The sequence below is a fragment of the Nelumbo nucifera genome, chromosome 1 (genome assembly GCF_055504915.1).
Source record: "Nelumbo nucifera cultivar China Antique chromosome 1, China Antique-T2T, whole genome shotgun sequence".
NCBI classification, from domain to species: domain Eukaryota; kingdom Viridiplantae; phylum Streptophyta; class Magnoliopsida; order Proteales; family Nelumbonaceae; genus Nelumbo; species Nelumbo nucifera.
The window spans coordinates 61519522-61536237 of NC_142649.1; the positions used below are offsets into that span (position 1 = coordinate 61519522).

The 16716-nt window shown below is 37.7% G+C and overlaps 2 protein-coding genes and 1 non-coding gene across 4 annotated transcripts; 2 read left to right on the plus strand and 1 right to left on the minus strand.

Annotated features, from left to right (window-relative positions):
* Positions 1 to 1849: 1849 nt before the first annotated feature.
* On the plus strand, positions 1850 to 14592 carry LOC104594346 (putative WD repeat-containing protein C2A9.03). Of its 2 annotated transcripts, XM_010254604.3 has the most exons (11): positions 1850 to 2119; positions 2239 to 2295; positions 3448 to 3601; positions 4659 to 4826; positions 4907 to 4993; positions 8997 to 9131; positions 9231 to 9341; positions 12032 to 12123; positions 12203 to 12308; positions 13289 to 13375; positions 13702 to 14592. In XM_010254604.3, exons 3-11 carry the CDS (start codon positions 3461 to 3463, stop codon positions 14113 to 14115), a joined length of 1341 nt encoding a protein of 446 aa, XP_010252906.1. In that variant the 5' UTR covers positions 1850 to 2119; positions 2239 to 2295; positions 3448 to 3460; the 3' UTR covers positions 14116 to 14592. The 2 variants fall into 2 exon arrangements, with proteins under 2 accessions (XP_010252906.1, XP_010252904.1); XM_010254602.3 differs by lacking the exon at positions 2239 to 2295 and having other exon boundaries at positions 1851 to 2119.
* A 713-nt stretch (positions 14593 to 15305) lies between these two features.
* Positions 15306 to 15377, minus strand: TRNAW-CCA (transfer RNA tryptophan (anticodon CCA)). Its single transcript has one exon. It is a non-coding gene; the product is annotated as a tRNA-Trp (tRNA).
* A 195-nt stretch (positions 15378 to 15572) lies between these two features.
* PSAG (photosystem I subunit G) lies at positions 15573 to 16368 on the plus strand. Its single transcript, XM_010254601.3, has one exon. It carries the CDS (start codon positions 15711 to 15713, stop codon positions 16218 to 16220), a length of 510 nt encoding a protein of 169 aa, XP_010252903.1. The 5' UTR covers positions 15573 to 15710; the 3' UTR covers positions 16221 to 16368.
* Positions 16369 to 16716: the final 348 nt, after the last annotated feature.

Genomic DNA, 16716 nt, shown 5'->3' on the forward strand with positions numbered 1-16716 from the left:
GAGAAGCCCATTTTAGATTAATTTCGGAAAGTTTCAAATGGAACTTTTTGCGTCTTTCTCGCTTTATTCTCATGTAGAAAGACATGGAAAGATGTACAGAAAAACACATAATAATAAAACTAGCTTTGCATTGTTCAGATCTTCATGTAAAAACTCAATGTGTTTTTTAACTATCAGAACTACCAAAAGATCTTCTCAAAAAGACTTGTCAAACAATGTCCTAGTCTATTAGGACCCGTTTCAGAGGGCTGAAGCTTTTATTGAATTGTTTTCACTGAACTATTTCAGAAAAACTGCTAAAAACTTCAATTGAAAACTTTTTATTTTATTTTATTTTTTGGGGGGCGGAGGGAGCAATGGGCTGGCTTTCTAGATTTTCACTCAACATAGCTTAGGCTGTCCATTTGGGGCCTTCCCACAAAGGCAGAAGTGGTGATGGCAATCTAACCCACCCCTGTGAGGCAGTTTTCCGTTTTTTTTTTCAACTGTTGACTGAGGTCGGGGCGGGTTTTGGGAAAACTTGAAACTCAAGTCTTGTGGGACGGGGTAGGGTGGTACACCTCAACCTTACTTTGATTAAAACACCATATATTATTATTATTATTATTATTATTATTATTATTATTATTATTATTATTATTATTATTGTTGTTGTTGTTGAGAATGGATATATCAAAAATTATTTGAAATCAAATCACCAACGAACCCATTAAGACATACTTGATGAAGTTTAAGAAAGCCAAGGGCATGTATAATTAGGGTGGGAACAGGGCAAATTAGATTCCTATTCCTCCAGGATGGGGATTACGGGTGCAACTTTTATAGGTTAGGGTAAATTTTGTCAAAATTTCAATGACCTAATTTGAAACCCAAGCCCAACATAGTGTAAACTACTAGCTTGGCCCAATCCGACTTGCAGCCTTAATTTATAGCTACGATAGGATACAGATTGGCTATGGGGGCGAGGTGCATGTGTTTGGGGTTGGGGATGGGATATAAAAAAAATCGGGCCTCGCTTCGCCCTAGGTGTAAACGGATTGAATTTGAATTAGATTAGGTGATATCCGAAATTGAATCTGATTAACAAATCCGATATCTAAATTTGATTCGATATCTGACGGATATTGAAAATTAATATCCGAATTTGAATCCAATTAAATATTCGAATATTCAATTTGATTCGAATTCAATTAATTAATTATTTTAGATTATTAATGAATATATAAAATAAATATTTTATTGATATAAAGTATATAAATATATAAATTATTTATATAACTTAATTATTATATATAAATTATATAAAATATTTTATATATTATATATAAGAATTAAATAATCGATCAAATTTGGATATTTATCGAATCGAATCGAATCGAATCAGGTCATATCCGAATTTGAATATGATTAACTATTCAGTAAGAATGGGATATCCGAATTCGATCGATTAGATATTCAAATTATTCAAATTTGATTCGATTATATCGAATATCGAATTCAAAATCAAATTTTCGAATACCATTGATACCCCTACCTCACCCCGTTGCCATTCCTTGCCAAGTGGCTATAAGCTACTGAGTGAGATTGAAACTGAAAATCCTCCCAAACGGGCACCTAAAATAAAAGTTGAGGCGTTGAGCTTCAAGTTGGCCTGCTTCAGACTGGCCCCTGGCCCAGTTCGGGAACATAGAATTTCATTAATGTTTGGGCTGGGCCTGAGCCTGCTTCAGACTGGTCTAGTTCCGCCCGATTCTCACCCCCCACCGTCAGTCAGTCACGAAAGTCTAATTTGGCGGTTTCTATAAATAGTAGGGGTATAATGGTAGATGCAGAAGACTACTTTATCCATGCCCGTCCCTTTCGTGCTCTATTCCTTTTGGTCGGGCTGACTCCGGTAAAAACCATTGTAACCAGATCCCGCTACTCCCTCCATCGATATCCACCTCTCCTTTTCCACCAACAAAAAATCAAAAAATCAAAAAAAGTGAGAAAAATCATTGGTTCCAACTCGTACGGTTCCCGTCGATTTCCCGGTTCCGACCAGTCTCCGATGCAGATCAGATCCTGATTAAGGCTTCAGCACCGGAGACGAGAAGCTTTGCAATTTCTGCTACAAAAGGTCAGAAACCCTTGGGGGTCTCTTTCGTTCTGCATCGTTGACATCAAGTTAATCTCATATGAACTTTATTTTGCAATTCTAGGGTGTTGATCTTCATGTATCTGTTTGATTCTGTGAAGGAAGAAGATCAAGAATTGAGTGTTTGATTTGTGTTTCAAGTGATTGGAAAGGCTTAGGTTGGAGTCAACACTCGAACATCGATCTGATTTTTGTTTGATGGAGTGGTTGTAATTCTAGGATTTCGAGGTTTATTGATGCATATTTGGCTCTGCCTCTGGTTGTGTTTTAGATTCTCATTCGTTAACTGCGTAGCAAGATAGACTTCTTTTTCTGTGCATGAGGGTTTCTTTCTGATTGGTACTTAATAATTCTACACTCAGGAGTTTGATTTCGCTGCTTCGCGGCGTGGATAAACTGTACATGTTTGTTATCTGGCGAACATGACGTATGACTGCTTTGGGGAGCGTATTTAGTGTGGCTAAATTGCTAATCATTTTCACTATTCGTCGTCGTCATCATCATCACCACTATTTAGGGTTTTGTGGGGGGTTTTCGTTGTTTTTCCATTTTTAAACGTCTGTGTCTTCAATTTGGTTCACTAAGTTCATGGCACATGCAAAAAAAGAAGTTTTTTTTTTTTTTAATCTTTTTTAAGGCCGTGGTTGGATTTTTGGGCGGAAGTGGTGGATTCACGTTTCTTTTTCCACAATTCCACCCCACATACGTTTTGACTCCAATTCAAACACAACCTTATTTCTAGTGCAATAATATGGTCATATGTGGAATTCAAGGTAGTTGGGCCATTATATTTAGGACCCATTGCTTGGACTGACAAGCGTGAGAACGCTGATTCAAGTCTGAGAGTGGCCACTTTGTGAAAAAAAATGCCAAAGATTTGGTCTGTATTCCGCCCAACCCTCCAACCCCAGATAGCTGAGACCAACACTGGGTGATGACTTTTAGTTGGGCAACTATATTTAGCATCTATTGCTAGTAGGAAGGAACAAGCTTTGCCTTTAATCTTGTGCTTGATTTTTCTGTTTCATGCTGAAAATTGAGAGTTTTTTTACTAAATTCACCCAGAACAAAAACATTAGCGATATCTGTCTTGGTGTTTTCATGCAATTGACATCTAAAACAAAATCATATTGTTTTGCTGACATTGCAGTTTTTTTTTTTCTGTTTTGAAAAATAAAATGATTTGTATTGATGAACACCCTTCTAATGGAAGGACTTTGCAGTACTGGCATGTTAGGTTCTTTATTTAGGTCAAACCTTGCCATTTTTTCTAATTATGGTTTTATTTCTTTGAATTTATGTTGTAACAGGTATTCAAAGAACATGTCCCAATACCAAGGGGATGATATGGAATACATGGGGGATGATTATGAAATGGCAGATGTAGATGATGACATGGATCAAGAATTCCATGGCAGGGGAATGGGTGACTCAGAGTCAGACGATGATGAATACGACCACTTGGTTCGTTTTTTTCCCTGCTTACTATTTTTTTTTCGTTTTTTGATCAATAACTGGAATTCATTAGATTAAAAGAATTTAGTTAGAGCTCTCCAGAGAGAGATAAACAGGCTTAACTCTCTCTAGGAAGATAATAAAGAAGGAAAAAGTTACAGAACAGTCCAAAACATTTGATCCCTTCCCACCCCCTGCTTTGCCAAAGCATCAGCAAATGCATTTGCTGTTCTCTTGACCCACTGAAACTTGATTTCTAGTCCTCTAGTTAGCTATTTAATCTCCCTCATCACATTAGCAAATTTCCAAAGTCCACTACCTTCTTGTAACCAACTTAAGACCAGCTTTGAGTCCCCTTCAATGGCTAACTTTTGTATATGCAGTTCCTTAGACTTCCTTATACCCTCGAGTACTGCTTAGACCCCACAGCTTTAAGAGAGTCTCCAACCCTAATGAGACCTGAATACAAAGCAAGCACCTTCCCATCCTCATCTCTAAAAACCCCTCCTACACCTGATGGACTTAGATTTCCCTCACTACTTCTATCAAAGTTTAGCTTTATAAGTCTACATCCTGGTGGTGACCACATAGGACAAACTAAAGAGTGGGCATGAGTAATTTGCCACCTCCAGCCAGCTATTCAGCAACATATCCATAGAAATATCAACAAATAGGTCCAAGGATTTCAGCCAGTGTACCACCCTCACTGTTACTACTTCAATAAGGCTTTGTTTACTTTTTTCAACTTCAGAAAAAATTCTGGTGTTCCTTTCCCCCCAAAGAGTCCAGCAAACAGCAGCCCTCACACATCACCAGAAAAGAAAGTACTGTTGGTCTATGTTTTGGTTGATCTGTGGCATAGTTCTTTCCCATTTGTTGTTCTAATCTCTAATTTGGCTTGGGCCATCTTTCATGCAAAAATTTTCTGTTCCACTTGATTTTCATTTTTCTTAATGAAATAAATGCTTAACGGCTATGATTCATAAGAAAAAAGCTTAAGGGATAATGAGCTATGATTATATTGATAAAAAAAAAATAATGAGCTATGATTATTTGTTCTGTGTAGAATGCCAAGGTGATGGACACTTCAGCTGCACAAGCAAGGAGAGGCATAGATATCCAAGGAATTCCTTGGGAGCGGCTAAACATCACAAGAGAGAAGTACAGACAGACTAGATTAGAACAGTATAAGAACTATGAAAATGTTCCTCAATCTGGGGTGGGGTCAGAGAAGGTAAGAATGCCCTTGTCATCTTGGTGGTAGTGGTGATTTCTGTCTGTTTTTCCTTTCTTACCCTTATCTTATTTAACTAGGAATGCAAACCTACAAAGAAAGGTGGCATGTATTATGAGTTCCGGCGCAATACAAGATCTGTGAAGTCAACAATCCTTCATTTCCAGGTAAGCTGATTTAAGTTTGCGTAATTTTACCTTTGAATTGCACTTTTCTTTAACAGTTTATTTATTTAATAAGATTTTCTATCTGTTTTCTATTAGAGTAATCCAATAAGATGGTAATAGTATTAGAGAAGTTTTTAAAAGATTTTTGCCTTGAGGCAGTATTAGGCTTAAGCCTTGTTAGAAAAGTACCTCCTGATGTACATGCATCAATTCCATGCTCATGAGGCAACTATGCTATTGAGAATTTAGGATGTGTTTGCCCTTGTTTAAAACAGGTATTTGAGGGGAAGAGATATTACTTCTCTTTCTTGGAGAAGTTCCTAAAGCACACTGCTCACATTTTTTCTCTTAAGATTTCTTCTTTGATTATGAAAGATTTAATTCTATGAGTTTCAAGCCTCTAAATATCATAATGCAGTTTAGTTACTGCAAAGACAGCAACTCATGGTATGGTGCTGCTAACATGGCAAGTTACTCGATTAATCTGATGGAAATCATGATAGGAGGGTTTTCGGATACACAGGACAATTCAGTGGACACTAGAAAGAGGGTTTGCATGTGGAACCCATTCTCACTCTGCCAAGGGTGCCTCTTTCCTTGTCAGTGGATAAAGTTTTCTGTAGATTTTCAATGGGGTTTTGAAAGTAAGCCTACGGTTCTGTTTTCCAAATTTACTTACTGCTGAAAACAAGGCAATGGCGGCAAGATATGCTCGGAGATCATGCACGAGGTGGAAGTGTCTGAAGACATTATTGCGTCTAGTGTTTCATGTAGCTAAAGTTGGTCTGTTGATGCTGCTTGAAGAATTGGTGGGTATTAGCATCAATCTAATCTTGATAGAGACTCTTTTGGTGGTGCAGTCAGAGGGTTCATCTTTTCTTTTCTTTTCATTCATTCATTTTTTTTTGCTATTTTTTGAGGGAGGTTGCATTGAGGTTGTTGGGGGTTGGGGTCCATGTGTGCTGTATCTGACTGTAACCTGAATCTGGGCCACAGGGAGTTATCACTTCAGAGAGCTAACTTACTTTTGGTGCTACAAGTCCTAGAGGCTCCATGGAAGAGTGTGGCTTATGCAGCAGTGAAATGTCACATTCTCAGAAGGTGGATTTGTTTCAGGTTTTGATGGGCAGATGGTTGTAGCAAAGGAAGGGGAGTTGTTTAGGTAAGAAGAGTCAGTGGTAAGAATGCCCTCTGTTGGTTGATGTGCTTTTCTGATGCTGGGAATGACTAAGCATCAATACAAGGCTTCTTCTTTAGAAGAGGAGGGGAGATTCTTAGATTATTGGAGGTGGTGTCACTGATGAATCTGAAATTGGGGTTGTTAGAGGAAGCGAAAGAACCACAAGTACATCAAGCATTCAAGGTTGAAAAACTATTACCAATTGAGGGAATCATTACATAAATGAATGTTGTAAAGCCACTGGGTTTTTCTTTTTAGGTGGCAAAGAACTACTAAAGTTATGTTCAGAAGGTTGGGACTTGGGAGATGAAGAAGATAGAATAAGTGAAACTAGGGAGGCTGGCTTAGCTAAGGAAAGGACAAGTACAGAGGCTTTGGAACCTGAAAATGTTGATGAAGTTGAGGGGCTACTCAAGGAAGTTTAGTTTCCTGAGTTAAAGGAAAAAGTACTGAATTTAGAAAATTTTAGTAACTTCGGATTATCAAGCGTGGTAATGAAGCCATGACCTGCAGGAAAAAGAAAGAAAGAAATAGAGTTGGGAAGAAATTACTTGGGACGAAAAAGGTTGATAAATAATCTGAGAAGGGAATCTCTAATCCTCTGAATCCTGCAGAGTTAGGGGGAGAACCAGTAGTAGTTCAATGTTAACTATTTGTTGGGGGTTGGTGTGATAGCTGTGAGTCTGTTAGTAGGTCAGTGGGTTTGAGCAGTTGGTCATCTGTGGTGGGTGGCCATTCGAGTTCTAATTCCTTTCCTACCTTCTTCTCTTACATTGTTTTCTTATTGAATTTGTTGACTCTGAAGTTGTGGGGGTCAGTTCATTGTAGATCCATGCACATGCTTCAAAGGTTGGGCCATTGGGCCTTTGGGGTTGGCAGTATCGACTGAACTCAATTTAGTCTTGTCCCAACTATATGGGGTCAGCTACATGAATCCTGTTCTTCTATTTCACTCTGTTTAAATCTATATTCATTGTTATGTTGGAGTGCAAAAAGCTAAGGATATAGGAATTACTAGGCTGATTGCTGAAGGGGACTCAAAAATAGTCGTTGGCTGGTTGAAAAAAGGAGAAGGGGTTCTATGGTAATTCAGAAATCATTTCAGAAGATTCAAGATGATCTCAAGAAATATGAAAAGCCATGTTAGATGGGTTAGGAGGTCTGCAAATGGGTTGGTGGATGGATTGGATAAGCAAGGAACTCATAGGCAGCAGTTGTTTTGGGTTCAATGCTAATTGTGTGGGGGGATCTTTGCTGTAAAGGGTCTTTGACCTAAAAACTTCTTGTTGTACCTTTTTTATTTAATCTTAATAAAATTTTCTTGAGTTGCTGATAAAAAAAGAAATAATAATTATAATTCATTAAGTTGTGGGCCTTCAAATCGTTTCTTACTAGTTCAATCCATGCCCTTTTTGGCTTGTCCTAGTTCTTCTAGACCTTCGACTTTCAATAGGTATCTTCTTACCGATACTGTAGATGGTCTTCGTTGCATGTTTCCGAACCATCTTTTCTACTTTCCCTCATATTGTCACCTATTGGAGTTACTGCTAGATCCCATGAATATGCTCATTTCTAATCTCATCTTCTCTAGTTTTCCCACCAATTCATTATCCTTCTCAACATCCACATCTTCATTAAACTCATTTTTTGAACATGTTTTTGACTGCCCCAACAATCTGCTCCAATACCAGCAGCATGTAAGCCTCTTGAGAAGTGGAAAAATCAGGGAACTTCCTTTTTGTGATGTGTTGGTCCTAAGGCAAGGATGAAAGATCTTCTGGAGTGTGGTACATATAAATAAACTTCTGAAATGTGATTTTTTTTGCTGTCTGCTGGGGGATTTTAGAGGGAGGGGAGTCAGAAAACTTTGGTGGGCAAATTATTGAAGTTGAAGTATAGGTTATCTATCCCCAGGAAACATTTTTGGTTTTTTCTGAGGCGTTTCCTTAACATTTAAAGCTTTACTTTTTTTTTCTTGGTATTTTAAAGTTTCACTTTCTCTTTTCTAGTAAATTCTTTTTATATTTTACTATCAAAAGAAATTTAGAGAGAAGAAAACATGCACATTCCTCAGAACAAGAAATTGTTGGAGAATGGCATTTGTTCTAAAAATTTCAGCACTGTCACCTTTTGGGGTTGCTGGCGTTTGGCAAGTTGGTGACTTGGTGTTATAAGCATATTTGTCAAGGTACTGAGGTGAGACTAGGTGACAGGGGAGCACTTATCTGGGTATTTATGCTCCTCCCTCCTAATTGACAATTTTATAAAGTAAATCTAGAAATTTCTTTAGATCTTTGACAAAGTATTTGTTTATATCTGACTATTATTTTCTACTGAAGGATAATGAAAGGAAGTGGAAATAAAGAGAAGTTTCACATATCACGGGGAAACCATATACTATGTGGGGGGGAGGGGAAGAATACCTGGATGCAGTTTTTGCTTCTTGAACAATAAAGCCATTTCCCATTTGTATTTATGAACTTATGATCCAGTTTATCCCATTTGTATAATTGAAGATTCCATCTTTCAAGAAAAAAGATCTAGTTTATTACCTATCATATGCTTATCATAAGCACCAAAAAAGGCACTTGCTTTACCTTTTTCCTGCATGGGTGGGCATTGTGTCACCTAATTGGGTGTCTTGTAGATAAGGCAGGCAGGTGCTTCACATAATAATATGAGCATGGTGTTAAGGTATCACCCTAAAATCAGCCTAAGTGATGCCTCAACAATTATGGTTGCATGGAATTCCTTGTTGGCTGTTGCAGCCTTGGCTCCCTGAATGATGATTGTCTTACAGATAATTACTGTTCATCCTTGCAGTTGAGGAACTTGGTTTGGGCTACATCAAAGCATGATGCTTACCTCATGTCCCACTATTCTGTCATTCATTGGTCATCCTTAAAGTGCACTAAATCTGAAGTTCTCAATGTATCAGGTCATGTGGCACCATGTGAGGTACAATTTTCTCCATTTGGGTTTGTTATGTTAAAATTTTCTTGTCTTTGGATTATGCTCATCTGTGAAGTTGTACTAATGCTTGTGGTTCTTACATAGAAACATCCTGGAAGCTTGCTTGAGGGCTTCACTCAGACCCAAGTTAGTACATTAGCAGTAAAGGACAAGTTGCTAGTTGCTGGAGGATTTCAAGGGGAACTTATCTGCAAGGTAACTTTTGCTTTGGGTAATCAAACAAGCTAGTAGTTAGTTTTAACAAACACTAATTTGACATTACCATCTTAGGATGTTGGCTTCATATCTTTTTCAATGAATCAAGGCAATACCTTTTGCAAAAAATGGAACTTTGATCATCCCTTTTTACTTTTTTCTGCACTGAAATGTTTAAATAAATGGGTACCCAGGAATTGAACTTAATTATAAATATGTTGTCTAAATGTGGGATTTGAAGGCTGTTCCCTTTTTTTTGTATGGTTTTAGCTTTTTAGCTGTAGTTTTTGGTGATGGTTATTAGAAATTATCTTGGAGTTTTAGCTGTAGTTTAAGGACATTATTACAGAAGATCTTGGAGACAATTCGTGATCTACTGTGGGTGTGGTAATTGGTAATCATTATAAAATGTTATTGCTTTGTTTTATGTTTTTTGTCTTCAGGTGAAAACTGTTCACCATTGCATTGTAATGTTTTTTTAATGAAGGTTTATTTTTATCATAAAAAAGGTCTAGGTATGCTGTTTTATGCTAAATATAAAGTATATACATGTAATGAGAGGAATTTTAAATGCACACCTCACTCATGCAGATGGTTGGAACAGTTGCATAGTGCTGTTACAAATACACTTGAACAGTTGATCCAAAGACAAGGACTTTTTATTCAAGCTATTGCTTTTGCTTGCATTCTTCCAATATCGTAGAAAACCATCATCATCATCCAAGCCTTCCCAACTATATGGGGTTGGTTACATGATTCCTGTTTCACCATCCCGTTCTGTTTAATGCCACCAGTATCCTAGGAAAAGATGTCAATTGTAGTTTCATTCTATTATGGTGCATGCTTAGCTTACTGGTGCTGGACATGATACTTATCAGATACAACATTGAACGCTGCATGGAGACATCAAGATGTTACTTTATAGCATTACAACTTTTGAAATATGTAGAAAACTGTAAATGTTGAGGATTTAATAAATTTAACAAGATATCTTGAGAAATGACATTTAGCTTCAAAATTAGATACAAAAACATGATATAAGCATTTTACATGGGATACCATACCTGTATCTGTGTCTGGAATTTTAGGAACTGGAGAGTGTACCCTGATTTCCCTTGTCTGTGTTCATGTCTGTATCCATATCTGGGTGCATTTCATTAAGATGCCTAAAGCAGTCACTATCAGAAGTTGTTTTACCCTGATTTCAAAATTTACATGTGGCAAACCTATAGTGTCCTCAAGAAAGTTGTATATGCAGTTTATTAAAAATGAGTGGTGTTTGCTTTTACAGGTCTTGCTCAATTATAGTGGAGGTCTTTTATTTCATTTCTTATTTTAAATAATCTTATTAGAGGATCTCCATTTTTTAGTAAACAGTTAAATACATGCATGCACATATCAAATATTGGTGGTATTTCTTTGGCATGCATTGCTTTTCTTTTTTCCTCCGGTTGTCTATTTAACCTCTGCAACGCTTGAGTTCTTTCTTTTTTTTCTTGATTTTAACATTTCTGGGCAATTTTTTAATGGCAGTCCTCCATAATTATTTGGTTGTGCCAAAATTATTATATTATTTTCTATGACTCTTCAAAGTCAGATTTCAAGATTAGTTTTCGTCTTATGCATTCTTTCTTTTCCTTTTGGTGCATTTTGGACTTTGTATTCTGTATCATCGGTGCGTATTTTTGGTACATATATTTTCATGCTTTCTTCATTCCTTGTGTGTGTGTAGTTGGACATGTTTGCAATTTTTTTGCCACACATTTATGCATTTTTCTGATTTTTTGATGAATTTTGCATTTTCTGAATTCAGGGCTTACGTGCAATAGAACCTTGATTCTTTTGGCATGTATTTTGTGCAACATTAAAGATCAAATTTTGTATGGTTTTATTTATTCTGGATATACACTTTTGTGTTTAAATTTTGAATTCCCTTTGAAATCTTGGGATCTTTATTTAGGTGTTTGTTTGGTGTTTAATTTTGATTTGGTTCTTTTGTGATTCAGGGGATATTCTTGAGGTGGGATGAATAGTTTCTAATATGTTGTCTTCAATGTGCAAACTTGCGTGCTTAAGGCTTCTAAGCTAATACTTAGCAATCTATTGATGATATCCTTTCTTTTAATTTTCTCTCTTTTTTAATTGGTTTTTCTTTTTATGGTGATTTTGATTTGGAGTATATGCTGGAAAGGCATGATACCGGAAGGGCTTTGACCAATCAAACCCCCTCTGTGAATTTGATAAATTACTGCCTGATTGGTTACAAGTTTTTCTGGTATCATAGTTGAACCTAGTATTATTTTGTCAGGGACATCTTATGGAACATTTGAATTTTGAAGAATACACTGAATACAGCTTCCCATTCCATATTCAGATTTCAGACAAGGCTTAGTTGAGTAGAGAAACTTAAAAAAGGGTCCTGAATGCATTAAAAGTTAAAACCAAGATGTCCAAACTAAAATTCACTTTTTTTTTAATATTTTACTCTTAGGCTATGTTTGGTTTGAAGGAAAAGATAGGGAAAGAAAGGGAAAGGTAGGGAAAGCTATACAAGGTTTGTAAAGGTTTCCTTACCTTTCCCTTCCTTTCCCTACCTTTTCCTTCAAACCAAACATAGCCTTAATGCTTATAATTGACTTTAATGATGGTATCTATGGAAACACTGATCTACTTCCCTCGTTGGAATGCAGTATTTGGATCGGCCTGGGGTTAGCTTCTGCTGCAGGACAACTTATGATGACAATGCAATCACAAATGCTGTTGAAATTTATGAAAGTTATAGGTAAACCATTTGCCTTGAATTGGTGATAAATCAGCATTTCCTCAAGATGGAGGCTAACTAAGCTGCTATTGTTGCACAGCGGTGCTGTACATTTTACAGCTTCAAATAACGACTGTGCAGTTAGGGACTTTGATATGGAGAGATTTCAGCTTTCGAAACATTTTCGCTTTGCTTGGCCAGTGAATGTAAGTCCCATTTATTAGATTGACTATTATCTAGATTCTACAAGTCATGCAGTTTCAAAAACAATCCAAAAAGTGTATGGGTATTATTAACTATGCAATGGATCTGGAGCTCAGCTGCCTCTCTTGTTGATGATGTGTTAGCAAGAGATGGTGACAGAAGGAGCTTTGTATCGGGGAGGCCTAGAGGCCAAAGATCTTGCTTCTCTAACTTGGTGCATTAAAGTCAATGGGTCTTCTGCCAATGCTGTTCTCCATTCAATAACTATTCTACAGCAGTTTTATCGAAGTAGTCAACTAGTCAGATGAGGGCCAGACTAACTGCATCACTGACTGGAAGTTGATACTCATGATGTGGTCGCCTGCAACAACTTGGTCAACTAGTCAATTAATGACTACGTAGACTAGTTAACTGCAATGTTGTTTAAATCTTTATTTGTTTGTATTTATTTCTAATTTTTCCAAGTTCTCTTCCAATCAGTGGTATTCTGGTATGGAGTTGCCAGAAACAAGGACTACGTCAGATGGCCAAAGGTTGCACTCTTTCTGTGAAAAATAGAGGCTGTAACTTGCTATCCTAGCCTATCCAGGCTAACTGTTTAATGTTTGCAAAACACATTCAAACAAAGGTTGTAAACTAAACCAAGGGGCAAGTAGGGCACCCAGCTTGAAGAATTTGCACAGCTAATGGCCCAGGCCCATTCAAAATGTAACAAATGTTCAAACCCAAGCCCTCCAAGTTGCAGTGCTTAACTAAATGTTAAATATCATTCTTTTATTTGTATTAACTTATTTATGGGATATTATGAATATCTTAATTTTAATACTTATCTTTTTGTGGTTGATCTAGTCATCGCATTCATTAAAGAGGTTAAAAGTACTTTTTTTAGTGGTGTCAAGCTTCATCATCAAGCAAATGATTACTTTTCTTCACAGCTTTTTTTATTGGATTTGCTATCCTCTTTTTATGGTTCTTTGTACAGCATACCTCTTTGAGCCCGGACGGCAAGCTTATTGTCATTGTTGGCGACAACCCTGATGGAATACTGGTCGACTCCCAGACTGGAAAGGTACTAATCTCTTTTACTCTTCTTTGATTTATTTTAAGGATTAAATTTCATGCAACTGAAACATTTCCACTGAATAATTTTAAATCCACAAAGGACGAACCAAAGGACCCACCTGCTAATAATTTTAAATAACGAAACATTTCCACTGAATAATTTTAAATCCACAAGGGACGAACCAAAGGGCCCACCTGCTAATATTGAACTTCAAACTTTTCCTTGAAAAACTTAATGGTCAAAGCTCAAAACATCTGAATGGAGCTCAGACGAAATCTACTATATAGGTGGAGTCAGTGGAAGAAACTAATTGGAAACTTGTATTCTTGCAGACAGTCATGCCCCTTTGCGGACACCTGGATTACTCATTTGCATCAGCATGGCATCCCGATGGTCGTACCTTTGCCACTGGAAACCAGGACAAGACCTGCCGGATTTGGGATGTACGGAATCTCTCAAAGTCAGTTGCAGTCCTGAAGGGCAACCTCGGAGCCATCCGATCAATTCGATTTACGTCTGATGGGCAATTTATGGCAATGGCGGAGCCTGCTGACTTTGTTCATGTATATGATGCAAAGAATGGATATGAGAAGCAGCAAGAGATTGATTTTTTTGGTGAGATCTCTGGTGTATCTTTCAGCCCTGATACGGAGTCCCTCTTTATCGGCGTATGGGACCGCACATATGGTAGCCTCCTGCAGTATGGCCGGTGCCGGAACTATTCATACCTTGACTCCCTAATATGAATGAGCACAAACTTGAAAATAATGATCCTCCATGCCCTTTAAACATTTGAGCATGTCTTCTCTCACCTTTGATATTACATGACATGGGATCACAAGCAAAAAATGCCGTCAAGAGATTGGATATGCTGTCGGCTTTTCATGTTTGTTTTTTTTTTCTTTTTTTGTTCATGATAAATTTGATAATGTCGCATATGTAAAAGGGATGGATGTGTATAAAGGGAGGGGCTGCAGTGCTGTACAGAGGGCTAGAAATGCACAATGCCAAACTTTAGAAGAAGGAATTTCTTGGGTGGTGGGGGGGGGGGGGGCGGTGTTACTGTGTTAGGCTTCATATTGTTGAAGAAAACTTACCAGGCTACATTGGGGGTACTTTGCACGTGTATATTTATGAACTCTGTTCTTTTTGGTACTTTCTAAGAACCATTTTTCTGTCGTTTATCGGAAAAATACTTTTTGATACGCCTTTAAAGGATATAATGTCTTCGTCTTTTCTGAGTTCTGTCTTCTGTACTTCTGTCCGCAACCTTGTTAATTATGAAATCTGAATGGATGGATATCTATTACAACTTCCGACCTCATGCAGTGGACTAGACTGTAGACATGGATGGGATACGACGGCTGTTGAAACTTGAAAGTAGCTATGTTTCGGAAAATTCATGCAAGGTTGAATTCTAGCATTCTTTCTGCTATGGATAATTTTGAATTTCTGAGTTCTGACCATGAAATGAAAAGAGATCAGGAGAATTAAGAATGTGCTATGTTGGAACTTGTGCATGTTATCTATTTTGGAATTTCTTAGTTCTTTCTCTGACTAAATTTGGCTGGTGGACAATGAATTACAGAATTAGCCAATTAGGATGGTCTTGTTTTGGTGGCCGAGCAGGATTACTCGGAACAAATGAAGGAGAATTACTCGTGGCTCAGTGGCTCTTATATAAGTGTAATATTCAAAGAAAATAAATTAGATATTCTTGCCTTTTCAGTTTACGACTTAGATGAAATTGAACGAGTCTGAATTGTAAAAAGTCTACTACTTGAATGGTTTTAGATGGTGGCTCTGAAAATTTTCCATGTGGTCCATATTCATGGGATACATATAATCCACCTTTTCAATGGATACCCATCAGTCCATCACCAACACCATGACGCTAAAAAAAACATTAAAAGGAAAAGATCCATTCCAAGGGGATTGAACCCGACGTGAATCGAACACGCCACCTTCTGATCTGGAGCCAGACGCTCTACCATTGCGCCACGGATCCTTGTTGTAAATTCTTTTAATAAAATTTATAAAATATGGATTGTACAACTTTTCCCCGTTGCATCTTAATCTCATAACCGGTGAGTGCCAAGGATCTCTTATCCAAAACCAACCAATCATACCACCCCAACTAACCTCACAAAATCTTTCCTACATCGTTCCCCTCCTCACAAACTCTCTCCTTAATCTCCTCTGAAATTCTTTATCATCACTTTCTTTTTCTGGTCTATACTGTCTCTCCCTCTCTACATTTGTCCAAGTCCTCTTAGCTAGAAGCCTAGAACCTAGAACTTAACCAGACTATTACCACTACCGACTCGACGACGATCTAGCCATGGCCTCCACCTTGTTCTCAGCTCCCACCTTCACACCCTCCATCCAGAAACACCCACAACTCACTCCTCACCAATCCTTATTTCAAGGTCTCAGACCCATCAAGTCCACTGATTCCTCCCTCTTCGGTCTCACCAAGGCCTTGTCTTCTTCATCCAAGACCTCCACCAAGTTGAGCAGAAACACTCCCAAATTTGGAGTGAAAGCAGAATTGAACCCATCCCTGGTCATAAGCTTGAGCACAGGGCTGTCTCTCTTCTTGGGTAGGTTTGTCTTCTTCAACTTCCAGCGTGAGAACGTAGCCAAACAAGGACTGCCGGAGCAGAACGGGATGACCCACTTCGAGGCCGGTGATGTTAGAGCCAAAGAGTATGTCAGCTTGCTCAAGTCGAATGACCCAGTTGGATTCAACATTGTTGATGTGCTCGCTTGGGGATCCATCGGCCACATCGTTGCTTACTACATACTTGCCACCTCCAGCAACGGCTATGACCCTAAGTTCTTTGGTTGAAATCAATCCAGTCGTCGTGACCAGAAGTTAATTTTTCTGTGTACAGTTGTGGAGGGTTGTGGCTCTCAACTGTTATTATTAATTTGTAATCTTATCTTTCTCTTTGCTTCTTTAGAAATATCAAATGAAATATCGTCTTTCTCCATCATCTATATATCACTTTTCTTTTTCGGGTTTTTGGTGGCCTTGATGAACGATTTGGTTGGTGATGTAAAAGTAAATCTGCATGCCTCAGGAAATGTTTCTCTGTAGATGAAAAGTTTATCCTCTGTATTGCACTCCTTTTTTGTTTTTCTTATTCAAAACTAGGAACATATTAAATGTTTTCGTTTACTTAATTAAACAAGAAAAAATGCTACTTTTTATAACATTTATTTTTCCACGATTTGTCTTATATCTGTATTGATTTTCAAAAGTAAATTAGACGTATATGGTTATGCTATGGCTGGCTCGGCATTTGAAAGGCATGAAATCCAATGGAAAGAAAAGCCCCAAA

Coding starts and splice junctions, on each gene's coding strand:
- LOC104594346 (XM_010254604.3), top strand. CDS start 3,461: ATGTCCCAATACCAAGGGGATGATATGGAATACATGGGGGATGATTAT. Junction 3,602..4,658: donor ATGATGAATACGACCACTTG/GTTCGTTTTTTT, acceptor TGTTCTGTGTAG/AATGCCAAGGTGATGGACAC. Junction 4,827..4,906: donor CTGGGGTGGGGTCAGAGAAG/GTAAGAATGCCC, acceptor TTATTTAACTAG/GAATGCAAACCTACAAAGAA.
- PSAG (XM_010254601.3), top strand. CDS start 15,711: ATGGCCTCCACCTTGTTCTCAGCTCCCACCTTCACACCCTCCATCCAG.